The 27,569-nt window shown below is 42.6% G+C and overlaps 3 protein-coding genes across 3 annotated transcripts; 2 read left to right on the top strand and 1 right to left on the bottom strand.

Annotated features, from left to right (window-relative positions):
• Positions 1–136: 136 nt before the first annotated feature.
• On the top strand, positions 137–4,395 carry LOC147260047 (uncharacterized). Its single transcript, XM_086206412.1, has 8 exons — positions 137–600; positions 931–1,048; positions 1,131–1,251; positions 1,588–1,657; positions 2,076–2,131; positions 2,278–2,385; positions 3,001–3,418; positions 3,787–4,395. Exons 1-8 carry the CDS (start codon positions 486–488, stop codon positions 4,272–4,274), a joined length of 1,494 nt encoding a protein of 497 aa, XP_086062538.1. The 5' UTR covers positions 137–485; the 3' UTR covers positions 4,275–4,395.
• A 1,840-nt stretch (positions 4,396–6,235) lies between these two features.
• LOC147260046 (SWI/SNF-related matrix-associated actin-dependent regulator of chromatin subfamily A containing DEAD/H box 1A-like) lies at positions 6,236–23,483 on the top strand. The gene is made up of 23 exons (XM_086206410.1): positions 6,236–7,105; positions 7,811–7,928; positions 8,007–8,115; positions 8,463–8,532; positions 9,262–9,335; positions 9,446–9,550; positions 10,333–10,411; positions 10,510–11,093; positions 12,371–12,567; positions 12,845–12,935; positions 14,052–14,151; positions 15,460–15,519; positions 15,785–15,860; positions 15,979–16,114; positions 16,264–16,395; positions 16,770–16,865; positions 17,190–17,307; positions 17,390–17,505; positions 17,706–17,894; positions 18,030–18,148; positions 18,254–18,436; positions 18,710–18,824; positions 20,041–23,483. Exons 1-23 carry the CDS (start codon positions 6,994–6,996, stop codon positions 20,095–20,097), a joined length of 3,036 nt encoding a protein of 1,011 aa, XP_086062536.1. The 5' UTR covers positions 6,236–6,993; the 3' UTR covers positions 20,098–23,483.
• On the bottom strand, positions 21,328–25,725 carry prf1.5 (perforin 1.5). Its single transcript, XM_086206411.1, has 5 exons — positions 25,372–25,725; positions 24,861–25,136; positions 24,438–24,709; positions 22,874–23,015; positions 21,328–22,374 (listed from the first exon to the last, which is right to left on the bottom strand). Exons 2-5 carry the CDS (start codon positions 25,128–25,130, stop codon positions 21,487–21,489), a joined length of 1,572 nt encoding a protein of 523 aa, XP_086062537.1. The 5' UTR covers positions 25,131–25,136; positions 25,372–25,725; the 3' UTR covers positions 21,328–21,486.
• Between the last annotated feature and the right edge of the window lie 1,844 nt (positions 25,726–27,569).

Here is a 27,569-nt window from a genome sequence, read left to right as displayed (position 1 = left end):
AAAAAGTTAAAAAAAAAGTAAAACAATTTGAGCAAAAGCGGAAGTGAACTATATAGCAACGAAACCCCCGACTGCCACCCCAAACCGGAAGTAATCATCAGTAACTATCTTGACTCACTAGTGAGCTCCCGCCTCCTCCATCCTCTGGCCAATGAGTGGAGTCAGCGCCATCTCTAGTCAGCATCCAGGGACGGGAGTTTGTTGGTCAACGCCGCAGTGGAGACCTAGATGGGGTTTATTGATTTTTTAATTCAAAGTGTCATTAAATAACATTCTCGGTCTACCACGGTTGACAGCACAGCGTTGACACAGTTTGAATAGTTTTCTTTCATCGCCGCTCTGAGTGTCGATATTATGCAAATATCTGCTGCTAGCTAGGTTGTTTCGTTAGCTCCCAGAAACGCTGTGTTTCATGCAAGCGGACTCAAAAACACCTGGAAGGAGACAAAGGGCTGCTGCAGTCAGACACGAAGGAGATTGCAAAAATGAGTATGTTTAGTGTAGATCGGTTTAGTTTTGACAATAAGACAGCAACGACATCGGACAAAACCCTGGCGAGCGTCTCCAAAAGCCCTGATTCTGAGAAGGAGAACAAGCCAGGTGAGCTAATGTTAGCTTACTTTGCTGGTAGCCAGATGTGTAAGGGATGCTGTCTTTTTTACCTATTTAATATTATTATTATCAAATTATTTCTTTATTATTATTAATAATTAATATAATTATTCCTGCTTCATGAAATTCTTTTGGCACCTTACACAGCTATTTCTATCTGAAAGAGTTTGTATCTTGTCAATAAAAACTAACTAAGAGAAGTATATTGTTAGTGGTTATGCATATTACGGCCGTACGTCTCTGGTTTTCTTCCTGCTGCTGTCACATGATCTTTGGTTCTGAATGGGTCAGCTCATCTTGTCCCTATTTCTGCTCCAGCTGCCAGGAATCTACGGAAGTCCCGTCCCCAAGAAGTTGTTTATGAGGAGGAGTTATCGATTGAATTTACCAACGATGACGAGCAAACTACCAAAACATCATCAGCCAGTAAATCCAAGTAAGCATCATCACGAATGCCACTGCACCTTTTTTTTCCCCTTTGTTCATATTTTTCACTGTGTTTTCTTAATCTTCTCCAGGGACCCTGTATCGAGAACATCAACAAATGATGTCACAGATGATGACGACACTGTACTGGAGGGAAAAATGAACACGCTGCTGGAGTTTTTCCCTCAGTTGACAAGGAAAGAGGCACTGGAAGTGAGTTGATGCATCAGCAGTTTTGCAAATTTAACATTCAGTAGTTTGATTCCACAGATATCTGGAGCCAACACGTGGGACCAGAATGAGGACTTATGTGTTTTCCTTTAATTTGTTGATATTATTTTATTGCAGTGTTATAGACAGTGAGAAAATATATGGATTGCTTGTACTCATTTATAGTTGACAACTGAATGACTTGTTTTAAGTTATAACACTTGATAGCCTCATTTTATTTGACCTTTTATTTAATCAAGTAAACCAAAGGAGAAAATATTCTCATGTAAAATGTTGTAACATATCGAGCTTTATGTCTTCATTCCGTTCATTTGACAGGTCATTGGGAGCACCAGCACACTGAATGGAGCTGTAACTTCATGCCTGCTAATGTTTAACGATAAAAAAGGTAAAACATGTTCACAACACATCCAGCGTTTTCGGGCAGCCCCATTTAACATGTAAGAGTTTGTCTCAGAATCAGTCGGCAAATTCCATCGTTGAACCTCCTGCTCGGGCGACAGTTCCAAGCTGAACTGAGGATAAAAACAAATTGTTGTGGGGCTGCAGTCTCGGTGTATTTGGGTGGTGTTTTACGGGCAAACGATCTGTTTATTTCTGCTGTTGATTCAAACTTCCTTTGCTGGCCAATTAAGGTAAAAATCCACATTATGTTGACTGTGCAATCGTCACTGATTCTGCAAACGGGTCATTCCCAAGTGTGACAGTTTCAACTCCAGTTAATGTACGGTGTATACAGCCACAATGCAAAATCCTCAGCGGGCTGTTATAGGAACCCCTGGTGATTTTTGCGGTCTCATCCACAGATGGAAGCAAGAAGAGGAAGAAGGATGAGTCCAGCGGTTCGAGTCAACCGTCAGAGGTGAGATAACGACCACTACCTCAGCTGATCTGATGATATGGCATAACGTGTGATTCTACTTGCACATGATTCCATCTCTGCCTATGGCTGCCAGGTTGATGGTGATTTGAGCGATAACATTTGATTGTTGTGGCTTTCTTTCTCAGCCCGATGATGATGATGATGATGATGATGGAATGAGTCTACCAAGCTGGGAGAAGCAGCAGGAAATGGTGAGAAAGCTGAAGAAAGAAATCCCCGAGCAAGACAAGTCGGTGAGATCTCTCACACACACACACACACATACACATACCAGTACAATAAACTTAAGACCGTAAAAACCCGAACAGCTGAAGACCGAAGTTAAAAACTCTTAACAGAAATCTAGAAACAAAGAAATGCTCGCAAGTAAATTTGATGTGCAGCCACAAATGTGGGATAAAGACAAAGAAAAAGCGAACCCTCACAATGTATTTATTGGTTGTTTAATGTTAACTGAGGCAGCAGGTCAGTGCAGCAGATGTGCTTTGGTACCCAAAAATTCATCTGCATTTGAACAATAAGGAAAATAAAGACCGTGACCACTTATGAGCAAATGCTGTACAGGAACTCTGCCATGTTGGACTCCAGTCAGCTAGCAGGATTTGTCTGGATGTAGATACGTCGGGCCTTTATCTTAAACGCATCCAAAGCGCAGTGAGAAAGAGTGAGGCGTGTCTCAATCCACCTTCTCTGTCCTACACCAGCAGTGCAGGTACTATCCCCTCGCCCGCTCCTGTCCCAAAGAGGGATTCACCCATCAGTCGCGTTAATCTGCCTTCATTCATTTATGGGTGCATTTTGGCCAAACATGCCAATCAGAAAGTCAGCTTGTCAACTCTCTTCAAGAGGCAGGTGTGCCTTCAGCGCCGGCCTTGGCAGCAAGAATGGCGCCAGGAGGAAGAGAAAGGAGGTTTAGTCCTGAGGAAATCGATCTCCTGACGCGGGAGGTGAAGTCCCGGGAGACGGCCATCTACGGGGACGGGAAGGCCCCACCAAAGCAGGTGGAGGTGAAGCAGGCATGGGAGGAGGTAGCGGCGATCATTACCTCATCTTCCGGCATCACCAGAACGGCAAGACAGTGCAGAAAGCGTTACTGTGATGTCAAGAGACGGGGTAAGCAAAGGGTTGTCGCTTACAATCAGAGCCTGGCCACAGGAGGAGGACCAGCAACCAGCCAGGAGCTGACACCAGCTGAGGACACCACCACCTCCACCTTCTCTCCTCTCAGCATCGAAGGTTTTGGGGGGCTAGAGGTTGGAGGACCAGGTAAAGCTTGAAAAAACTTCAACTTGTACAAACCCAAGAAGGTATTTTAACGGAATTAAAATTAACACCCGAACAGCTACGACCAGTTACTCCCACTTCCACATCATCATGTTAGCCTTGCGTGTGTGCTGAACACCATTCCTTTGATTTAATCTGGAATGAAAGCATTCAGGCAGTTAGATGAACCAGTGTTTTTATTTCATTACATCAGGACAGCAGACATGTTGCCTCTTCATAAAAAGGCATTTAGACAGAATTGAACCACCCCCCCCCCAGTCAAAAAATGTGCACATTAAAATGATACAAAATGAAATCTTGAGTTTGCAGGATGTCACAGTTGTTTTTTTTTTAATTTATTTTATTTAAAGATCCTGGAGAAGGGGCCAGTGGACAGGAGCGGGGGAAAGGAGAGACTCGTGGGGAGGGGAGCACGAGAGGTCATCCAGCCCGAAGAAGATCTCGGCAAGCAACCGCCTTGCAGGAGGATCACCCATTCCTCCAGCTCCAGCAGAATGGATTCCACATGCTGCAGGGTGAATTGGGTGGCCTCAGGAGGAGCGTCCAGCAGCTGAATAACCACCTGAGCAGGCTTGAGGTGCAGCTCCGCCCCCTAAGAGACATTGCTACCAGTCTGGGAAGGCTGGCAGATGCAGCCGAGCACCGCCGAGCTCCTCCGTCCCCACCTGCAACCGATGGATCAGCCTCTCCTCCACCTCAGCAAACCTTCACGCTTCCATCCAACCGCACCCGGTCCAGGGCAAGACTGGCTCCTTCTGCTCCTGGACCCTCTGGTGGCCGGCTCAGACATGGTGCTCCTCACCACTGCCGCCTTAGAGCCAGAGGGGGAAGAAGATAGATCAATAATTTGTAAGACTGTTTGATTTATTTTGGTAGCCTTTTTTTTTTTTTTTTACTGAGTATTGATTTACTTCTCAGCAATAAATACCCAGAATCCACCTACGTTTGAAGTTGATGCTTGAGTTGTTTGAGGAGACAAAGTGACACTGTTGAAGGCATCAAAATGTCAGAATCATGACCTTAGATAACCTTGAATCTCGTCTTACTCAATATTTGACTTACAATTGTCAGCTCATAACATCCAAATTAATTTTATTTCTTTAAATAAAATCAACAAAGTTTTTGCTGCCGCTGCAAATTTGTAATTTGCCAAATGAAACTGTGGTCAAACCATCAGACTGCTTACCGGACTACAGGTGACTCAGCTCCTCTGCCAGCTCCTCCCTCCTCCCCCGTGCTGCTGCAGCCGCCGCTGCCTGCATATTTGAGTCAACCGGCATCGGCACGTGCAGTTCAGCGTCGCGCCTCGTCACGTCCCGTAACGTGTCCTCATCTAGATCCAAAACACATCCATGCTGTATGGCAATGTTATGCAAGACACAACACGCCACAAAGAACGCCGCGACCTTCTGAGGACTGTACTGTAACGTTCCGCCTGACTTATCCAAACACCTGAAACGGTTTTTCAGCATCCCGAACGTTCTCTCTATGACGCTGCGTGTTTCCGTGTGCTTTTGATTGAACAGAAGGTCGCGGGCAGTCGTAGGCGTGACAAACGGCGTCATCAGCCACCTCTTTAACGGATAGCTGTCGTCTCCTAACAGCCACCCCTCCGGGGGGGCTCCCCCCTGGAACACAGCTGGAATGACAGATTTAGCGAGTATGTAGGAGTCGTGGCTGGATCCAGGATAATTGGCGAACACGTGTGTTACTTTACACCGTGCGTCGCAGATTACCTGGATGTTGATGGAATAGGTTCCCCTGCGGTTGATGTAGATTACCGCATCATCAACAGGGGCACGTATGTGAACGTGTGTGCAGTCTATGGCACCCAGGACCCCTGGGAACCCGTACTTGGCCAGGAACTCCTGTTGAACCTGTTGTTGGGCGTCAGGTGTAATGGGGAACTTAATGTATCGGTTAGCATGCCGTGCTAGGCTTGACGTAACTGCATGTATGGCCGAACATATGGCAGATTGGGATATGCCTCCAACTGCACTCAGCGGATGTTGGAAAGATCCGGTAGCGTAAAAATACAGCGCAGCAGTGACTTTGACAGCAACTGGGAGAGCGTTTGGACAGCTGGAAGTGGATTCTACATCATTTGCAACAATATGGCAAATCTCTGTCACCACATCGCGGGAAAGGTGTAGTTTTTCCTGGCACTCCGCTTCGCCGAGGGTCAGGTAATTATTTCTTGGCCGGTGGACCCTGTGCCGGCGCCTCCTCGCCATTCTGGCCCCTAATAGGTACTCCATTGGACTGTGGGAATCCAGAATATATTAGATGTACGTTAGAGCTTCAGTGAGTTCAGCTAGAGGTGATTTGCTCAGCTTACCATCTTCAGCGCTGCTGGTCTCCTCCTTTGTTCGGGTTTGGATGCTGGAAACTGTAATAATAAGAAGGGGGGCATTGGCCGTCGAATCCACTTTCCCGGTCGGGAAATGTTTCCCCCGTAGCCCCGCCCTGAGCGCGAAGGAAGCAGAGTACTCAACCCCGACGTGTCCAATGTTTTTATTTAGAAAAAGGGGTAACATAGGATGTGTTTGTTTATTTCGTGTGTCTTTATCAACACAACCAACGTATATCAATAAATAACAAGGAAACAAATTAAATGCAGTATGTCGGAGTTTTCTAATAGAATGTTAGACTTTTGGAAGAAGTGTGAACTCATTAAACTGTGATTTCATGGACTAAATAAGCGATCGCTCGTATGGTCACACCTGGACCATATTTCTCTGCTTTGTTCTTTTCCTTAAAATGTGGTTTGTTTTTATGCCACTAGAGGGCTCTGCTGTCAGCCCGACTCAGCTGTGACTGGCCCGTACATCATCGACGGTGGAAAGGAATCGTTCTACAAGTTGCTGGGCTTTGTCTTTATTCTAAAACGGCCTCCATAATAGCAAGAAGAACGCATCCTGAGGGCTACAATCCCCTTGTTTGTTTAATATAAAAGTCAAGTCTGTCCCTGAATGTTGCTTAGGTTTCCTTTCAGTCAGGACCGTGCATCGTTCCAGGCTCACTGCCCCTTTTTTCCAGTAAATGTACGACTTTTCAAGGTTAAATCAACTTTGTAAGCGACGCATAACTGACTTTCGAGATAAGTCTCCTCCTTTTTCGAGCACCAGTCATGAAAACCCCTACTGCCACTCAAAACCGGAAGTGATCAGCAGTAACTATCTTGACTCACTCGTAAGCTCCCGCCTCCTCCATCCTCTGGCCAATGAGTGGAGTCAGCGCCATCTTTAGTCGGCATCCAGGGACGGGAGTTCGCGGGCAAACACTGCAGTAGTGGACCTACAAGTGCTCATAGATTTTTTAATTCAAAGTGTCATTAAATAACATTCTCGGTCTACCACGGTTGACAGCACAGCGTTGACACAGTTTGAATAGTTTTCTTTCATCGCCGCTCTGAGTGTCGATATTATGCAAATATCTGCTGCTAGCTAGGTTGTTTCGTTAGCTCCCAGAAACGCTGTGTTTCATGCAAGCGGACTCAAAAACACCTGGAAGGAGACAAAGGGCTGCTGCTGTCAGACACGAAGGAGATTGCAAAAATGAGTATGTTCAACTTAGACCGTTTTCGTTTTGATAAGACGGTAACGACAACGAACAAAACCCCGGCGAGCGTCTCCAAAAGCCCTGATTCTGAGAAGGAGAACAAGCCAGGTGAGCTAATGTTAGCTTACTTTGCTGGTAGCCAGATGTGTCAGGGATGCTGTCTTATTTAGCATTGATCCAGTGACCACTTCAACCGAGGTGCAGATTAGAATTACTGTATTTCGCTCATGGCAAACATGGTTGATACGCATGGGACCTAAAGCTACATAGCTTTGGATGTATTAAATATGTTTTTAATTTTTTTTCCAAATTTAAGTTCATGTGACATGCGATTGTGTTAGCTAGATCGAACCCATAACATATATAAATCACGGGGTTTTAGGGCATGTGTTTATCATCAATCCTGTGAAGGTGTAAATGTTACAGAAATACTTTCAGACTCTTGACATCCAGCTCTGCATCCATGATGCATCATTTCAATGAGCTCCTAACTGCTTAAATGTGATAAAGCTGTAGTCTGAAGAAGTAAGTAGCTCACAGACAGTACAATCAAAAGTAAGGACTGGTTGTGTGTATGCATTTGTAGTGATCCCACTGCATTTTATAGGTTTCATGAAATTCTGTTTGCCACCTTAAAAAGCAATTTCTAAGTTAAGAGGATTGACTTATGCTCCTAAAAGATTGATTTTGTTTATATTCTAACTAGTTATGCGTTCTGGCTATATGTTTCTGGTTTTCTCCTTGGTGCTGCCACATGATCTTTCAGTGTTCCGAACGGGTATTCTGCTATTCTTGTCCTTGTTTGCGCTACAGCTCTCAGGAATCTACGAAAGTCTCATGCCCGAGGAGTGGTTTTTGAGGAGGAGTTGTCTATTGACTTGACTGACGACGATGAGCCAAAGACCAAAATATCATCAGCAAACAAATCCAAGTAAGCATCATTACGAATGCCATCACACCCCCCCCCCCCGATCATATTTTTTTACACTGTTTTCTCTGTCTTCTTCAGGGACCATGTAGCGAAAACGTCAACAGATGATGACGACACTGTACAGGAAGAAAAACTGAACACCCTGCTAGAGATGTTCCCCCAGTTGACAAGGAAAGATGCACTGGAAGTGAGTTGATGCATCAGCAGTTCTGCAAATTTAATATTCAGTAGTTTGATTCCACAGATATCTTGACCTGTTTTGGCCATGAAATAGCCGCAGCTGCTTAACTGGCAATAAACTAAAAGAAACAAACCACAGATATCTGGAGCCAACACATGGGACCAGAATGAGGACTTATGAGTTTTCTTTTAAGTTGTTAATATTATTTTATTGCAGTGTTATAGACAGTGAGAAAATATATGGATTGCTTGTACTCATTTATAGTTGACAACTAAGTGCCGTATCATAAATTCTAACACTTTATAGTTGTATTTTAGGTCAAGCATTACATCTCGATTCCGTTCATTTGACAGGTCATTGGGAGCACCAGCACACTGGATGGGGCTGTAGCTTCATGCCTGCTAATGTTTGGTGATAAAGAAGGTAAAACATACAGTGTTTGTGGTCAAGGTGGATGAATGCCCAGTTTACACGTTCAAGTTTGTCTCAGATTGACACGTTTCATGGTGAAAACTACTGCTCAGTCTACACGTGAACAGAGACTACAGACAGGTTGGAGTGAGGCTGCAGTCTCTCTGACTCTACTTGTCACATCATTAAATTCCTGGCTGCAACTTACGATGCGACCCCATAGTTTGTTTGCTCACACACTTGTGTAAGGACCACATATGAAGAGCAAGGTTGTTACGTGTTAAAAATGGTGCTGCAAATGAGTAGCACACATTTTTTGAAGCAGCTCTGAGAGACATTTCAGTTCTAGCAGTTAATCCTTTTGTTTTCAAGTGGTGTTTTACAGGCAAACTAAATCTGTTTTATTGTGTCTATACATTCATGTAAAAATTAAAGTCATGATTGTCAGTGTTGGTATCATGACAATGTAACGCTCACTGATTTTGGAAACTTTATATTGCTTGCTGTTGTTCCTTGTGTGACAATGACAAACAAATGTGTATAAAAATTTGAATCTGTTTGAAATCTCTTGTTGACCAAATGCTCTTTTTCTGTCATTCTGAGATGTTGATTTGCATTTGCCAAACAGTGAAAGTAGGATGTTTTCAACTGCAGTTAATAGGCGTTGTAAATAATTACAATGCAAAATCTTCAGCTCGTTATTATTAAAAACACTGGTGATTTTTGTCGTCTCATCCACAGATGGAAACAAGAAGAGGAAGAAGGATGAGTCCAGCGGTTCGAGTCAACCCAACAAGAAGAGTCGACAATCAGATGTGAGATAATGAACCATACCCCTGCTGTTCCAAACTATATAGCACAGAGTACGATCCTACAAAATGATTTGAATGATACCTTTGATTATTTTGGTATTCTCTCTGTTCAGCGCGATGATGATGACGTCGTCGTCAGAATGAGTCTACCAAGCAGGGAGAGGCAGCAGGAGATGGTCAGAAAGCTGAAGAAAAGATTTCCTGACCAGGAAAAGTCGGTGAGATCTGACACACGCGCACACACACACACACACACATACAGGCATGCACACATCCACATGTGCACGCGCACACACATACACACACTGCTACTTTAATTATGCTGCCATGCGATCAGAAAGGGAAGGCAAATCTTGTATTCAATGGTTTTTGTTGACACTTTCACTGTCAACCCATGAAGTGTTCATGTGACTCGTCCAATTCATTAATGACTCATGAATGTAGGTATTAATAAGTAAAGATGAACTTTTTTATGGATGAATGATAATCTGCAGCCTTTCCAGAAACAAATTTTTCAGTTCACCAAAAATCCAGCAGCTTCTCTAGAATATATTGCAGAAATCAGGGAGGCTTTGTTCTAATTTATGGGCAATTACACTTTTCAGTGTGAATCAGAAGTAAAAGTTCTTAATAGAAATCTAGAAACATCAAAATGCATGCAAATAAAACATGATGTGCAGCCACAGTTGCGAGAAGAAGTCAAAGAAAGAGCCAGCACTGCTTGCTTCACGTACAGAAAAATTCTTCAGCATTTTAGCAACGATAAAGGACATAGTTTGTCCTGGCCGTGTCTTCCTCGCCGTTTAGGAAAAGCCGGGCTCCAGTGAACACCAGACACCTTCTGTTCTGTAAATAAAGACCATGACCACTTATGAGCAAATGCTGTACAGGAATTCTGCCTTGTTAGACTGTAATCAGCTAGCAGGATCTGTGATGCTGTTTCTGGATAAAGATACATAATGTTTTGTTGTGAATGTTTCTGATGGCTGTCTTTATGTAGGAGCTGCGGATGGTGCTTCTGGAACACAACTGGAATGTCAGGGATGCTCTTCAAGTTCTACAGTTGTTCTCTGATCCAGGTGTGAATAGATCTCCTGCATTTATTTTCATTTTTTTTTAAAGAAAGGTTTTGTTCCCATGTGAACGGTGGCTTTATTTTTTTTCTCCTGGCCGATAGATCCTGTCAGCATCAGCTCCTCTGAGACCGAAGACGAGACGTTCAGCAAATCAAACAGCAATAACACGGACCACAGGAAGTTGAAGCGCCACAAAGATCATGCAGGCAGTAAAAAAAGGAGCGACACCAGTGAATCAGAGGGGGACAGTACAGATGCAACAAAGGACAGTGACGAAGATGCAGTCTCAGAAAGGTCCAAAAACGGAAGTAGCACTTCCATGTTCTCTAACTGGATTAAAAAAAAATCAAATTCAGCATCTTCATCCTCTGCTGCCAAGACAATGTCTAAATTTACCAGTGCTACCGGTATAGCTAAGAGTCAGGCAGCGGAGCGGAAGAGGAAAGCCCGCGCCTCTGATGAACGTGTCAGTTCTGAGGGAGAAAGTGCCGATGAAGCTAGCAGTGAGTTTGACGAGTCCGATGACGAGCGGGACCCAACAGGATGCTCGACAGTACAGAAGACGGAGATACTCACGTTCTTCCAGGAAGCGTCGATTGATGAGCTGTCACTGATTTCTGGGTGCTCTGTGAAAAAGGCCCAGAAAATTGTGGAAATGAGACCCATCAAGAGCTGGCAAAGCCTGGTGAGAGAACTTTTTCCTCCCATGAGGCTGTGAGAATTTAATGAGAGCTCTTCTTTACAAAAAACAGTTCAGGTTGATGTTTGAAGCTTTATAAAGCAGTCGCTGAAGCCACAGCCAAACACCAGGAGGACATGTCTACATCTGCAGATCCCCTCCTGAGAATTTTCAACAACTTTTTCATCCATTTTTTTCATAAGATTGTCATGAAATGTATTGATTTTTTTGGTCCTAGCAGATATTTACAACGGTCGATATTACCTCGATAGAGACAGGTTTTTTATGATACGGACATTGTGTTTATACCAAAAAACACCCAGAAATATTGTGAATTTGAAAAGGTAACGTCATTATTTCAGAAACATCTGATAAAGCTTGTGAATCACATTTATTATATGATGAGGCGCAAGTGTATATCTCTTCGGGAAAGGAATATATAATGTAAACATGAATGTTGATATATATTTGATATAGATATATTTAATACAAATATAATCATGCAGTCCTAGTTCATCAGTGTTAATGCCAACAGCGCAAAATCATAATTAAGTCACGCCATATTGCGATAAATGGTCAGTAAAATGTTTTTTTTTTTTTTTAAGTTTTTAAAGATTTTATTACACTTTTAAGTTGGAAAGCAATTGAAGTGACACTTGAACTGCTTTTAGCAACCAGTCAGGCTTCAGTCCTACAGTATGACAGGGTAAATAGACAGCATGGTGTGACGGTACAGTGCCCAACATTGTTGCCTCACAGCAAGGTCATGTTAAGTCCTGTGTCTGTGTGAGTCTTCTTCTGGTTTCCCCCACCATGAGAGACGTGTAATTAGTCCTGTCAGTGCTCCTGACCTGGAAGATCTTGAGTTGGTCCCCGAGTGCTGCACGCAGCTTCTCACTGCGCCGTAAAGGAGGGGTTAAATGTAAAAGATGAATTTGCTTGTCTTGCTTAAAAAAAAAAACACTCCACAGATACATAACTAACCTGAAGGAGGTCAGAAAATGCAGTGAAAATTGTATTTATGGAAAGCCAGGTTATTGGGTGAAGTTTGGATACAGTTGGTCCTGCCAAAGTACAACCTTCTTAGTTATCCTGTGGTGATGTGTATATACTAGTGTGTTGACCTTTGTCTTGCTGCACGCTTGTTCTAGTGGTACAATAGCACAGTTATTTCCATTTTCAAGGCTTAATAACTTGTACTAACCTGTACTACAATGTTGGCCTATTATCAGATTTGCCTTATAAACTCCTGGATGTTGTTGACTTATGTCTTTTCCCTTTAGCTCAATGCCATCCAAAAGGAGAAGGGTCTGTCAGAGGACTTGCTACCGGGCTGCAAAGTTGTTCTCAAGGTGCGAAGTGTTGTGCTCGGACTCATGTCCAAATGTGAGACCATTTCCTCAAAAATGGTGAAGCAAGTCACCAAAGTGATGGAGCAAGGCACAGGGTCCATGAAGCAGCCCAGTGTGCTCAACAGGCAGTGAGTGAAATGCATTTATTATACGCATTTTATAATTAACGAACGTAGAGGTGATATATGTTTTCACTTTTTTAGGATCATTCTCTGATGTGTTAATTAATTACGTTTGGTTTTGTAGTTGTGTTGCTTCTGATATCAGATGATTGGAGTTAATTGCAGGTTTTAAAGATGCAGCTTTGTCCATAATATGTGAGGGGTGGTTTGTTAGCCAGTGGTTTAAAAATAAAAGACTAGCTGTTTGATTGTTGATGGTGTTAATGTTATTGTTACCTTTCAGATTCCAGTTGAAACCTTATCAGCTGATTGGTCTAAAATGGCTGCTACTTCTTCATGAGCACAACCTGAGTGGCATCCTTGCTGATGAAATGGTAAGGAAACCAAAACTAGGACCTGGGGGCCTAAGAAAAGGAACCAAACAACAGTAAATAACCCTAAAAAAGAAATATGTGCAAACCAAAGTAGGGCAGTGGCACTTGCAGCTTGTTTGCTTTAGCAAAGAAAGGGCGTTACTATGTTGTATATTCGGAATGTAACCAACCTGTTGTGAATCAACAAGCAAAGTAAAGAAGAAGCAGCAGAACTTTAGGTGTGTGTATCAGTAAAGATGAAGTTTAGCTGAAGTCATGCCAGGACTGCTTCTACTGGTAATGAATGATGAAAATGAACAGGCATCTTTTGTACATGTGCTTCGTCTTGGCTTTGTCTGGATGGGTCTGTCTTAATTTGATGTACGAGGGTGCATTTCCACTGGCTCACTTCAGCTCGGGTCAGTTTGGCCCCATTTCCACCGGCCCCAACATGGTACTAACCATTACCATTTTAGTCCCTGCTCCGCTGGGGTTCCCAGTGAGCTGAGCGGAGACTAAAATGTGATGTAAACACATAGCGGGGCGCTGATAGAGTAACCTACCTGCTTACGTCATCTTGGCCGCGGTGGAAGACTGGTTGATTGCTTGGTCAAGTCTTTTATACTTTCTTGGGTGTTCTGTTTCGCTGCTTGAAACCTTGCCTGTCTATTGTCCCTTACTTTTAGTCTGTGCAAAAACCACTGACCAAGCAACAGGCATCACGCTGCCTCCATGTCAGGGGTGGGCAGTCATGTGCCATGGAGGGCCGTGCGTATGCAGGTTTTCCTTCCAACCAAACACTTTAACGGGTGATTCCACTGTTTAACACTCTTCTGTGGCTGAAGGTGTGTTAAAGTGTTTGGTTGGAAGGAAAACCTGCATACACACGGCCCTCCATGGCACATGGTTGCCCACCCCTGCTCCATGTCGTCCGTTGTTGTTGTTGTATCGCACACAAATTACGCCAGGAAACTCTTGGCCAGTCACCCGGGCTGATGTGATACCCAGTGCTAGTGGAAACGCACCCGACCCAGCCGTTCCCGCCCTAGCCGAGCCAAAGTGAGCCAGGGGAAACGCCCTAACAGCCTCTGTATGTGTCTGTCCATCTGTGTCGCCTCTTCCTCCTCTGTGTTTCAGGGTTTGGGAAAAACTATCCAAGCTATAGCATTTCTGGCCCAGTTATACCAGAATGGAGTAAAGGGTCCTCACCTCATCATTGTGCCGTCCTCTACACTGGGTAACCAGTTACAAAAACATACATACTTTTCATTATTCTGGTCTTAGTACTGGTGGAAGAATGGCAGCTCGATCTACATGTAACTTTTAATGCATCTACTTTAGTGACAGAGATCTTTACACACAATTTGTTGCTCTTCTGTGCCATTGCCTCAATTTTCTATAGATACAAGCTTTTTTTGCTTATGTTTCATTTGGCATTCGTTTGTGCCTGTAAACTCACGTGTGTCCAACATAACAAAAAGATCTGGTAAGTTAATGTAAAAATGCTAGATGTGTAAACTGTGGCGTCAGATAGCTGTCAAAATCATGAGAGCGCAAATACAAACTAAACGAGCACAGGATCTGGAATTGAGGGCATAAAAAACACAACACTAAGAGGTCAAAAATAATCTTGTGGCCATTAAAGTTTTGTCTCCAGCGTGTAAATTGTGACAGAGCAGTTGTGAGACGGTGGCGCTGCTCGCTCTCTCTTCTAACTTACACGCTCGCTCGCTCGCTTCGGGATGTTTTTTTCGCTCTCGATATTTTTTTCCTACCAGAAATACGTCACAGTGGTAAGGCTCGACAAGACGATTGCCGATCGAAGTTCGTCAGCGGAATACACCTGTTAATGGTCAGCTGTTTAAATCAATTTTTCGCAGGTGGCGGTCATGCAACGAACATGCCATTAAACCACATAGAAGAAGAAGGAGTAGAAGAAGAAGTTCGCCAAAGTACGCCTGTTAATGGTCAGCGGCGCCAAACCTAGCCCGCTCCATGATTTGATTCTTATTTTAAGTTTTATTGTGAAGTCCTATTTAGATCAGCAGTTGGTAGCAAACAGTCTTAACACAGCAACTATCTCAGGAAGGTATGGAGTCACATAAGAAAATTGATTTAAACAGCTGACCATTAACAGGCGTATTCGATCGGCAATCGTCTTGTCGAGCCTGTCCCCGTGACGTATTTCTGGTAGGAAAAAATATCGAGAGCGAAAAAACATCCCGAAGCGAGCGAGCGTGTAAGTTAGAAGAGAGAGCGAGCAGCGCCACCGTCTCACAACTGCTCTGCTCAAAACGTTAATGGCCACAAGATTATTTTTGACCTCTCAATGTTATGTTTTTTTATGCCCTCAATTCCTGATCCTGTGCTCGTTCAGTTTGTATTCGCGCTCTCATGACTTTGACAGCTATCTGACGCCATAGTAAACACCTCAGACTGTTGTATTTAGGCTGCTGTCTTCAACGTACTGGCTATAGTTGGCTTTGACAAATGGGCGTATACATAAGTTATTTGACTGACGCATATTTTGTCTTATCTCGAGTAGATAATTGGGCAAGAGAGCTTAATCTGTGGTGTCCAAGTCTCAAGGTTATAGTTTATTATGGTAAGTTTTCTCAATCATGTTTTCCCATGCACATTTATGCAGCATGTGTGTTTTGCGCTTATTTAATTGTCTTTTTATTGTTGTTGCCAACTGGCATTGGATCACTTTAAAAAAAACGGAACCTTTGTCTCTTTGAATTCACTGCAATTGTTGGTCTGAATAAAGCTTTACCCTGTTGGTATTTATTCATATTACTGTTTAACTGTTTGACAACCATGATATCACAGTTTGAGACCAAAGCAAAGTGTATGCTTGTCCTAACCAGGATCTGTAGAAGACCGCCGCTACCTCAAACACGACATCCTCAGTGACGCTGTTGACTTCAACGTCATTGTAACTACGTGAGTTAACGCACACAGCGTGTAGATCACAGCGGGTACTGGAAGGACTGTGTGCATTGGATAACTTGTTTTTTTTTTTGTTTGACTTAACTTTGCTTGTATGTGAATTGTTCCACAGATATAACTTTGCCATTGGAAACGACAGCGACCGCAGCCTTTTCCGTAAACTGTGTCTGAAGTGCGCTGTATTTGATGAAGGTCACATGCTGAAGAACATGAACTCTCTGCGTTACCGCCACCTCATGTCTATCAATGTCAGTTCACTAACATTTTGTATTTTCCCTCTCTGTTCAGTTTCTCTGGTACTTTACATAGGTCATCAGAATTCTTTGCCTTGCTATCATGTGCACGATGCTCCATGACCATCAGCTTTTCAGATGTTGCTTCTCTCGCTCTCTTTTAGGCAGAGAATCGCTTGCTGCTTACTGGCACTCCTTTACAGAACAACCTCCTAGAACTGATGTCACTCCTGAACTTCATCATGCCCTCTATGTTCTCCAGCTCAGCATCACAGCTCTCCAAAATGTTTTCTATGGTAAGTGTGCGATTGTGCCTTGTCTCAGTTTGTGTCCTGAAATTCTGTTTTGCACAAAATAACTGCACACCACCAGGCAATACAAGTGTACCTCCTTTTTTTATGTTCCAAAGTGTTTATTTGTCTTTCTGATACTCTTATATGAATTAATGAGTTTTAATGAATGAATCGCAGGTTTTGATAAAGAATTTCAACAGACCTGGAACTTTTCCTTGCTCAGTTCGACATCATGAGTAGATTTTATTTCCTTGGCTTTCCACTGTTTCTCATCTTATGTCTTTCACTAATGTACAAACAGGTTCTTCAAGTAGTCAAGAGCAAGGTTCTACTGTGTCTGCCTCATTCCCTTTACATTTAACGTCCTTTATGTGCAGAAACCCTTCGACGAGCAGAGCCGTTTCGAGAGGGATCGCATTTCTCAGGCCAGGCTCATCATGAAACCCTTTATCCTCAGAAGAGTCAAGAGCGAGGTGAGTTGATGTGGAAGAGTTGTTCATGTGCTGCAGGCAAATCTGTTGTCGGAGGATTTTCTGATCTTCTGCTTTACCCACATTAAGTTTAGCTCTTGTGATGTGAAATATAAATACAATCAGGTTTTCATTTTGTTTTTAATTAGATTCCCCTGCCCGAAAGCATAGTTTATTAATCTAATAAAAACGTGAAATCTTTTCATGAAACAAAGAATAAATCCATTGATGAACGCATTTGTGACATCATTTATGGACTTTTATGAGCAGAATTATTCGTTGAAACTGTAGCGTGAATCAATGATTTCCCGTCTTTCTTTTCTCCAGGTCCTCAAGCAGCTGCCAGCCAAGGAAGAAAAGGTGGAGTTCTGCTCAATGAGTGAAAAACAGCAGGTTCTTTACGAGTCCCTCTTTAAAAAACTAAAGACTTCCACTAACGGAGAGAGTAAGCCACATTTTCTGCTCCGTACTCTAAAGCACAACTAACATATCTGTGGTTAAGATGTCAAAAATATTTTGTCCTGTAGAGCGAGAGATGTGTAATGTAATGATGCAGTTAAGGAAGATGGCCAACCATCCCTTGCTTCATCGGCAGTACTACACTACGGAAAAGCTCAAAACCATGAGTAAACTCATGCTCAAGGTTGGTTCTGCTTGATTATTCAGACCATTGTGACGATTTTGACAGGGTTATAAAATTCATAGGTAGAACTGCTGAGTTTGGAGCTCTGGCTCTCTGGTTTTCGAGCATTAAAGCCTCATTTACTCCTCCACCCAGATGCCTCTTCTTTGATGCAATTCATTAAGTCTGTTATTTTTGCTTCTTTTTTCTGTCTTCCTCAGGAACCAACTCATCATGACGCTGACGCTGCTTTGATCCAGGAGGACATGGAAGTGATGTCAGACTTTGAGCTTCATCGTCTGTGTCAGCAGTACTCCTCCATCCGTTCCTACCAGCTCGAAAACAGTCTTGTGCTGGACTCTGGAAAGTTTCATTGCCTCGCTGAGATGCTTGCTTCCCTCAAAGAAAAGGTAGAAATAATCTGTGATGTCACAGGGAGCAGCTGTAGTCCGCTGCAAGTTTGAGGCACATCCCTCTTGTTTCTTGTCTCCTGTTTTGCTTGTGATCTTGAGACAATGTAGTGTAACTTTCTTCTCTTCCTACAGGGGAGCCGAGTGGTTTTATTCAGTCAGTTCACTATGATGCTTGACATTGTGGAAGAACTGCTTAAACATCTGGAGCACCGCTACATCCGACTGGACGGATCCACGCCCATAGCAGACAGGTCAGACCAGTCTTGTGATCAGTCTGGGTTTTTTTTTAGCGGCCTTGGAATTCTGTGTATTGCGCTTTGCCCCACTCATGAATGAAACCATTTTTAATCCTGCAGGATTGTGTTGATTGATGAGTTCAACGCAGATCCGGATATATTTGTGTTCCTGTTGTCGACGCGCTCTGGCGGCCTCGGCATCAACCTCACCTCAGCTAACGTTGTGATCTTGCACGACATCGACTGCAATCCTTACAATGACAAACAGGCTGAGGACAGATGTCACCGTGTAGGTCAGACCAGGTAAGATGGAATAAAATGCAACAGACACAAACATGAGGGGTGAAATAACGTGTACGCTGTACAAGTAAGTAACTTCAACTCCGGACACACAGGATTTCTTTCACAGCCGAAAGTCATGGAAATAAAAATTAGAGTGGATAAACACACTCCTCAAGTAGAATTACTCAGGGCCTTGCCATGATTATTGGTGTCTGTTTTTAGCGTGACATAATGCACAACCAAGTGCAAATTTGGAGAAAGAAAACGCTGAATACGTCTTGCTTTGTGATTCAGGACGGTTCAAGTTATTAGGCTGATCAGCAAGGGCAGCATAGAGGACTGCATCCTACAGCTGGGCCAAAAGAAACTCAAACTGGAGCAGGACATGACCACTGTTGAAGAGGGTGAGGTCACACACACACACACACACACACACACTCACGCTCTTTCCCAGTTTCACGTAGACACACCACCAGCTTGTGTTCACGGTCACAATTTGCAAGTTTTTAACACATCATATTTTTTGGTTAAGAAAAGAATAACATTTGATTCCTTCATTGCTCCGCCTGTAATAAATTATCCAATCCTTTTCGCAAATATATTTAGAATCTAAATACAACCCTTTTAAACCCTCCATAGATTTTTTTTCCCCTTACATCTCCAAAAGAAATGGAATGAAATGACAAATTGCGGTAGAAAATATATAGATGGATGGATGTAAATATGATGAGGAAGTACAGAATCAGTAAGGTCCGTAAGAGGGCTTAGAGGACAGACATAGAGTAGAGCTTGTCCACAGAAATACAGTGATACAATTATTATATGGATACAAAGAATTAAAACATTGGGTAGGAACACATGCTGGGACTTTAGAGTGTTATTTCATTGATTTTTAGGCATGTTGTGTTCAGAGATGTTCCGATTCCATTTTTTTCCCTTTGCGATACCAATCCTGATACCTGAACTTCAAGTATATTCTGATACAGAGGACTGATCTGATAGCGGTGCATTGAAATATCTATATTTTTAGATATAGAGATCCTCCTCTATCTTTAAGAGCTGTAAACTTCCTGCTCTGTATTGATGCGGTAAGATCACTATCCATATTTACAAGAAATACCTACAGAGAATTAAAGCCATTGTGCTCTTTTTATTTCCCACTTTGACAGGCAGTCATAATACCTGAGAAAGAATTCAAATCTCGCAATAAATAACATTCCCTCAAGTAAACTGCTGGTACAGCTGCGATTTAGAAAAATACAGGTTTTTATACTGTAAGTCTTTTTATTAATAACTGTAGTGCAACAGCAACTAAAAAAATAAAGATGTAAAAATAGGAACGAAGGAATGAGTAGGAGTATTTTTACTGTTTAAGAGCACTGAAGAAGTGATTTCTAGGAAAGGATACCAGTAGTTTTGTATTGATATGCAGAATTAAAGAAGTAGTAGTTTGAGTATTGTGTACTTGCTGATGCCAAATCTGGTATTTCTTGCGGTATCGGAGGCTTTTCTGATACTTGCATTGATATCAAAACCAGTCAGACCATGTTTTGAAAGAGCGGACAGCGCTAGCTTGAACTCTCTACTTTATAAATCAATAAAATCTTATTTGTCCTTTAGGTGAGGAGGGGACCATACCTGAGGATATGGCGTCACTGCTCAAAGCCTCTCTGGGACTGTGACACAAACAGTTCTATGGCATTTCAATGATTCTGGGCAGACTTGAGTGTTTCCACTGAACACACACTCAACAACACACACTGTCTCGGTGGTAAACTACTGAAATTTTGCTGCTGCGGCGTGAGGCTGATATTGAGATCTGATAAGCTGTGTAGAATGATAGCTGTGCCTGGAACACAATTTTTATACACGCGCATGTTCTACAGGGACTGAAGCGTACAGAGGCTAGGAATTGTGCCTTTTTATATCTTGTGCCCTCCACATGTTATGTTAGTCTCAAGCAGTCAGAACCTCAGACCAAACTGCCAGTAATGCAGCAAATGTTGGTAGACAAACTTGATGCCATGAGTATTATTATATATACATAAGTAGACTCTTTCTATCTTTCATGTCTGACAGTATTGCGTCTTTCTTCTTAACAAGTTTGAATGTTTACATCCCAACTTTGCGAGCAGCAGGAAGGAAAACTTCATTGGAATCCAGAGGATCAGTTATAATTCCATCAAAAAAGCGAGAAAATATCCGGTAAAAAGTTGTTTTGTGTCCCTGTTTTAAATGTGTTTTGTTCGGTGTCATACTTGAAGTCGAACTCCACCTGTGTCCAGTCAGTTGAGCAAAGGCAGGTTTGAATTGGATTGGAACTGACGTGGTTGTGCGGCTGTTCTGGATACATTTACCATAAATATTTCCAACTTTTCATGTAGGAAACACTACTGGAGTTTAAGAAGATGAAACATCTTTTATGATTTATGGGGCTGGATTTGATTCTGTCACTGTTTATATTCCAGAATAAATTGAGACAACTGACAGGAGATGATGATGATGATGATGATGATTTACAAGAAGCAGCTGCTGCTTTCATGTACTGTACCACTGCCGGATGTTGCAAGTGTTGACACGTTGGTATAGAAGCTTTCAGTTTCATTATTATGTTTTTAGGTTGATGTTTAAGAGTAATAAATAGAATAAAAAAATTTGAGTTAAAAAGTGAATACATGTTTGTTTGGTTGCTCATTCAGGGACTCTACTGGAAGAATTATTCAGCTCCTGTCAAACCATCAGACCAGCAGATTAAAGACTATCTTTTGTCTGTTGGGCTACAATTCACAAAGAAATAATTACCACACTAATATACTTTAAATTTCAAGATCACACTTGATTCTATTGAGCTTTTGACCAGGATTGACCTTGAAAAGATTTGGAATGTTACAAATCACAAATCAAACACCACCTGAGTTAAGGATAATATTTATTTATTAAATTTTGACACTGAAAATTGCATAAGGAAGAAAAAAATAAAAGACAGCTGATTGACTTTAACAAAAACAAAAGAACAACAACTTAAGATTTAAAGGAAATGCTATAAATGTCACATGCAGTATTGTTACAATCTACTCGGCATTGGGGGAGTATCGCCCACACCTGTAGCCTGTCAGGTGAGCGTCACATCCAATGCTGTAAGTAAAATAGAGAACTCCTTTGCTCAGCTGACAGCTCTGAGAATGAGTTCCCCTCTCAGGAGAGATGATGCAGATTCCTGCAACGTCATTGTAAAGCACATCTCTGTCCCAGACTTCCAACCTCAGCTCATGACCAACTTCCACCGATCCAAAGTAGTAAGTCACGTTCCATACTGGGTCATTGTCGTCCAGCACGGTCTCTGTCTCCTCGTACAAGCCGTTGTAGAAGATCTTCACGTAGGCGTCTGTTTTGGTGAAGGTGTCCGCCCTCAGACCAGCGGCTCTGTGGATCTCCAGGCTGAAAGTTCCTCTGCCAGCTCGTAACGGACAACAGTTGTGGTCCAAGTTAGGAGCCGGAGAACAGTTCTTGAAGCCGAGCTGGTCCTCCTGTAGCTTGTTCTCTTTAATGTACTCTGTGATAATAGTTCTCAGGTTAGCACTGATCTCTGAATCCTCCACCAGATGATGCAGAGGGAAGATAGCATAGGAAACCACATCTGGGTTGTCATAGAGGCTGTTCATCCAGCTGTGGTAGGCCTCAGATGAGTCCTGCTGGTAGAGGATGTCAGGGAAGTACCTTTCTCCCCCAATCACCTCAATCTTATGTGTCATGAAGCCTTGATAGAAGCCCATGCTCATGTTACCCTTCAGGAGTTTGTCACACTTGTTGGAGAAGGATGCATTAGCGGGGAGGAATCCCAGAGCCATGCGGAGTTCAATATTCAGACAGTTTTTGATCTCAGACTCTGAGAAACCCCTCAGTGTGGCCAAGCAGGTCCTGAAGGCAGTAATTCGCCTCACCCGACCACCAAGTTGCACCTGGGGAATACAAACAAATGATATTTAGATGAATGATCTCAACTTGTTCAATCAAAATCCCACGGAACAAAGCAGCTGTGTCCTTAGACTTTCTTGTCTCTGAAGTTCAGACTTTCCTTTTTTGCAAACTCAGTTTATTCATTTCGAGGACCCTGCTGATAAGACAGCAAATTACTAAGGTACATAGATGGTGTCACCTGCACTGGAGTTCCATACGTAAATGGCCCCCAAAGAACACCTGCCAAGTATCAAATATGCTCCTATGTCAAATTCACACAGATGCTAAATTACAAAATGACAACACAAGCGCTTCTTCAGTTGGATTCTGCATCTGCTTACTAAAAGAAGTAGTTTGGTTTTTCAGAGGTCACGTTTCAAATCAAGTTTGACCTCCCACCAAAAAGAAATCAGAGATTCAAGCAGCAATTTTTTTGCACTCCGAAACAAAAGGCCATTCACTGAGGTACTGCAGGGAGAGAGGACCGTCCTTGGATCTGACCTGGTGGATGTAATGTGTTCCATAGGTGTCGATCAGCCGTCTGTACAGGGCTCTGCTCTGGATCGTGTTTAACCTCTGTGGGAGTCTGTTCAGATGCTTGGTGAACTCTGTACTCAGCTGGGGATGGTCAGCCAGCCTGTAGCTGAAATAACAAAAGCATGTGACGTTCCGGCCAACAAGAATCTTATCTGGATGCAGCACAACGAGCCGTCAAATTTATTTTGATACATTTTCAAGGATTCTTGATTTGTGAGAAGAATCTGAGTCGTTGTTTAGTTCAGTTTCAACCGAATTGAAACTCTTAACTATGCTAATGTCTGATCATCCTCCATTACAAGGTTTGTTATGACGGGCACATATTACTCGCACGATTTGAGCCACCGAGACTCCTGCGTCTAGTCTAGACCTAAAAACGAATCATCACTATCCACCAAAACCTTTATTTCTTTACTTATAGCAACAAATTATAATATGAAACGACAAAAAACCATACAAATAAAATTAGAAGAAATGCTTTGACCTTTGGCCTCTGTGTTAAATGGCTAGACTTTACCCTGTTGATCAAATATATAAATATATGTATGTATGTATATATATATATGTATGTGTGTGTGTGTGTATATATATATATATGTATATATATATATGTATATATATATATGTATATATATTTATGTATATATATTTATGTATATGTATATATATTTATGTATATGTATACATATTTATGTATATGTATATATATATATATACACACATATATGTATGTATGTATATATGTATATAACCAATATTAAAATTAGGATTGCACTATCTTGACAAAAAGATTAAATCATTTTTATATTGATTGTGATGTGACATATTCGGGAGAATTCATTTTTATATCATCCTTCTTGTTTTCCATGATAGACCAAAAGACGTGAAGGCACGACATCTCTGCACCGCCTCAATATTTGATTCGAAATGGTGATTTGACTTAAAGATGAGCTTTTAACGAATACTGCGCTTTTAAAAAAAACTGCGGTCTGGCCGAATTTCGACTAGAGGAAAGCGGTTTGTCTGATGGCAACTGTGCTGCATGTTGGCGTCTTACTTTGGGGAAGTTGCGTGTCATCCCAGTTAATGTTAATATGTAATTTCTCATTGCTCTCATTTGCATCATTGTCACCTGTTGCAGCCACCTGTTTTCTTACGTAGTAGGACCCTCATTGGGCATTTGTACCTATGTTTACCGTTGTACTCTCTGTTAGCTATTGTTGCAGCTGTTTTTGCCTGGATATACATTTATGTTGTATCTGTGTAGCTATAGAAAGTGCTGCTATCCTGTATGATAGTTCCTGTGTGTTAAATTTGGAGGTAACCATGTTCATCCTTCATTAATGCCCCTTAAACCGAAGCTCATCCTCTGTGATAATCTAGCCGGACTCACAGTCTTAATGGAGAAAATACTGCTCTGTATTAACCTGACTACATGACCTACATGAATATTGTTTTGATTGGATTTTAAAGTAAAAAAAAATAAAATTAAATTAAATCACAGTTTCACCACGCCATCCTTCTTTACCTGTAGTAGGTGCAGCTGATTTCGTGGAGAGCAAACGTGGCTTTGTCCACGCTGTGCTGTGAACGAGCAAACTTGGCCAAGTCTGAGCGGCTTCCTCCCAGCACTGCCCTCCCAATATTGTCCAAGCTCAAGCCCACACCCCAGTTGTTGTTCACCAGGGAGCTGGAGCTACGCAGCAGGGAGTCCACAGAGTGGTGGAGGGCGCTGGAAAGCTGCTTACTGCAGCGGCTGAAGGAGCGCCAGTCAAGCACTGCAGCTGGAAGCCTCTGAATCTGAGGAGGAAAACAGAAGCAGGATGCAGGTGGAGGAGGAGAAGGATTGAAAGGAAGTGTCACATTATTTGGAGCTGAAGAGGAACTGATTTAAACCCAGAGGTTGTTTACACTGAGTGAAGACACAATGAAAAGAGAGTTTTACAGTCACCTGTCCTCCTTGGAAGCGGTTTGGACACAAGATACAGGTGTGGTTGTCAACCGCATGAGCTTTGACATTGATGACATACGCTCCTGTTCGACGCATCCGTACCACGTCGAAACCCTCCCCGGCCAGGTTGTATCCTGGGACAAACGGGGCTTTCTCACACTCCGTCCCAGAGCCAGTCCGGCAGGCCTGAACTTTGCAGTTGTCCATAACAACTGCCAAGATCAACATAAACCGGACAAAACTGCTCCTTTGGACTTCTTTAGCTGGCATGGTGACCTAAATGTAACAGAAAAACATTGACATTCCTCAGAACATATACTTTTGGGAGTGTGACGATCCTTTGCTGTTCCATTCAACCTCATTTTCTCAGGGTTAGAGCTCAGAGAGCCGCTACTAATCCTGCTTTATGAACCGGAGCATATAATCCTGCCCCAGATGTTGTGTCAACAATACAAACGTGCACATCAATCACGTGCACTAAAAACTACAAGTATCCAGAAGACTCTCCTACCTTGGATTTCTTATCTTTATGCTTGAGTCTTTTCCTTCTTCTTTACTGCGTGTCAGAAATCCTCTTCAAAATTTTACTGACAAGAAAAATGAATTCCTTGTGCCGCTCCCTAAAAGCATCAGACACACTGCGCGCTGCAAAATGACGAATCGCCCTCTGGAAATGAAGTCACTGCCAAGAGAGTTCAGGGTTTACCGTCTGACTGCACTAAAACGCTCCTTTGTCTGCCTTATAACCTTTGAGAAAAACCAAGGAGGGACTAGATGGCTCAGGTCCCTCTCCCTCTCTCTCTGTCCCTCTCCCTCTCTCTCTCTCTCTCTCTCTCTCTCTCTCTCTCTCTCTCTTGCCTGCCCTAAGGCAAGTCTAATTTCCTCAGCGTGACTGAGTTTTGTTTTCATGTTTAAGAAGACTTCCCTCGATGATTCCCCTCCCAGCTGTGCGTTTGTGTGTGTGCACGTGCATGAGCAGTGGGAGGAGGGAGATTCTTGTAATAGTCACAAAAGATGCACGTTAGTATTTAGCAGGGAATCTGTGTGTGTGTGTCTTGGTGGTCCATGGTGACCATATGTGTGCTTTTGTCGATTTAAAGTGTGAGCCAGCCTGTCTGTGTATGCTGATAACCTCACCAACACCGTGAGGTCAGCCTCGTCATCCTCTATATATAGATGTGGGTGGAATGTTGGTGGTTTTTGTCAGTGAACTCAGGCAAGATTTACTCTATAATCTGGGAGACATTTTACTTAATATGAGACAGTGGAACTTAGTTTTTAGCCCAGATTTACTATTCTATTTAGAGTCACCATAATAATATATGGCAAAGATAATTCACTGCAATGAAAAGTCAAATCAGGGCGGCACGGTGGTGCAGTGGTTCGTGCTGTCGCCTCACAGCAAGAAGGTTCCAGGTTCGAGCCCCGGCTCAAACATGGTGTCTTTCTGCAGTCTCTATGTTCTCCCTGTTCCTGTGTGGGTTCTCTCTGGTACTCCAGCTTCCTCCCACAGTCCAAAGACATCAAGAGGGGACGAGGCTGATTGATACTCTAAATTGACTGTAGGTGTGACTGTGAGTGTGAATGGTTGTCTGTCTCTATGTGTTGGTCCTGTGATGGACTGGTGACCTGTCCAGGGTGAACCCGCCTCTCACCTGAAGGCTGCTGGGATAGACTCCAGCCCCCTGTGACCCTTAACAGGATAAGCAGTAGAAAATGGATGGAGAAGTTGAATCAGCTTGATTTGAATATGTAACACGACAGAATTCATGGTTTATTGGAAGGCGGATTATTTGTATCTATTGACATGTTTTGATATTTCTTTACCTCCCCCAGGTGTTTTATACAGAGATTTAACGTGTTTTTTTTTAATTTTTAAGTCTCTTAGAGTGATACAAAAAGTAAATTATAAAAGTGTTGTATATAACAAGGGGAAATGTTTCAAGTGACCAGGTTAAGATAGAGCTGCAGAAATGTTACAACTAACACAAACGGACAGATAAAAGTCATATGATTCAATATTGACAGTTGATATTGAACATTTATACTAAAAATATATTTCCAAGGTATGGGCTGCTTCTCCATTCAGCATTTTCCACTTCTTCAAACCATTTCTTGATATCTCTGTCACAAACCCTGTGAGCCCCCAAGGCTTCCTCTTCGGATGAATTACTACAAATGCTATTTCTATGCAATCATTACTGAAATCATTACTTCAAATGCTTTCACTTTCTATTCTCCCTTGCACACGTAACTCAAATCGTCATTTACTCCGGTAACGTCAGTTTCCACATTTTCATCAGTCCATCTCAGACCCAGATCTCCAGATCTCAACTGTCTTTGCAGCTTGGAGGTCTAGTCACTCTTCGAATAGCGCAGAATATTCTGGTGTCCCTGTACTCATTCATATATGAAGAAATATCAATGTAACTGAGCATGTAGGCACGCTATCTTGGTCATCCAGCTCCAGCCAGTGTGTGACAGTAGTGCGATGGTTGGCAAATATAATACAGAGTACATGTGAGGGTTTCCTCACACAGGCCACACATTGGGCTCCACTGGCTGATTACCTGAGCAGTGTCAGGTGTGAGACATAATTGCCCTTGATGTGGCCCAGGTGTGGCTAACCTATATCTAGCCCTTGGCTCCTCTGCTCGGTGCTGACTCATTGTCTCACTGAGCGTGAAGGAGAAAGCACTGTTCAGTCTT

The sequence above is a fragment of the Aulostomus chinensis genome, chromosome 6 (assembly GCF_037954235.1).
Source record: "Aulostomus chinensis isolate RoL2024-O1b breed Wild chromosome 6, RoL_Achi_v1.0, whole genome shotgun sequence".
NCBI lineage: Eukaryota > Metazoa > Chordata > Actinopteri > Syngnathiformes > Aulostomidae > Aulostomus > Aulostomus chinensis.
This window is presented reverse-complemented; position numbering and strand designations above follow the sequence as displayed.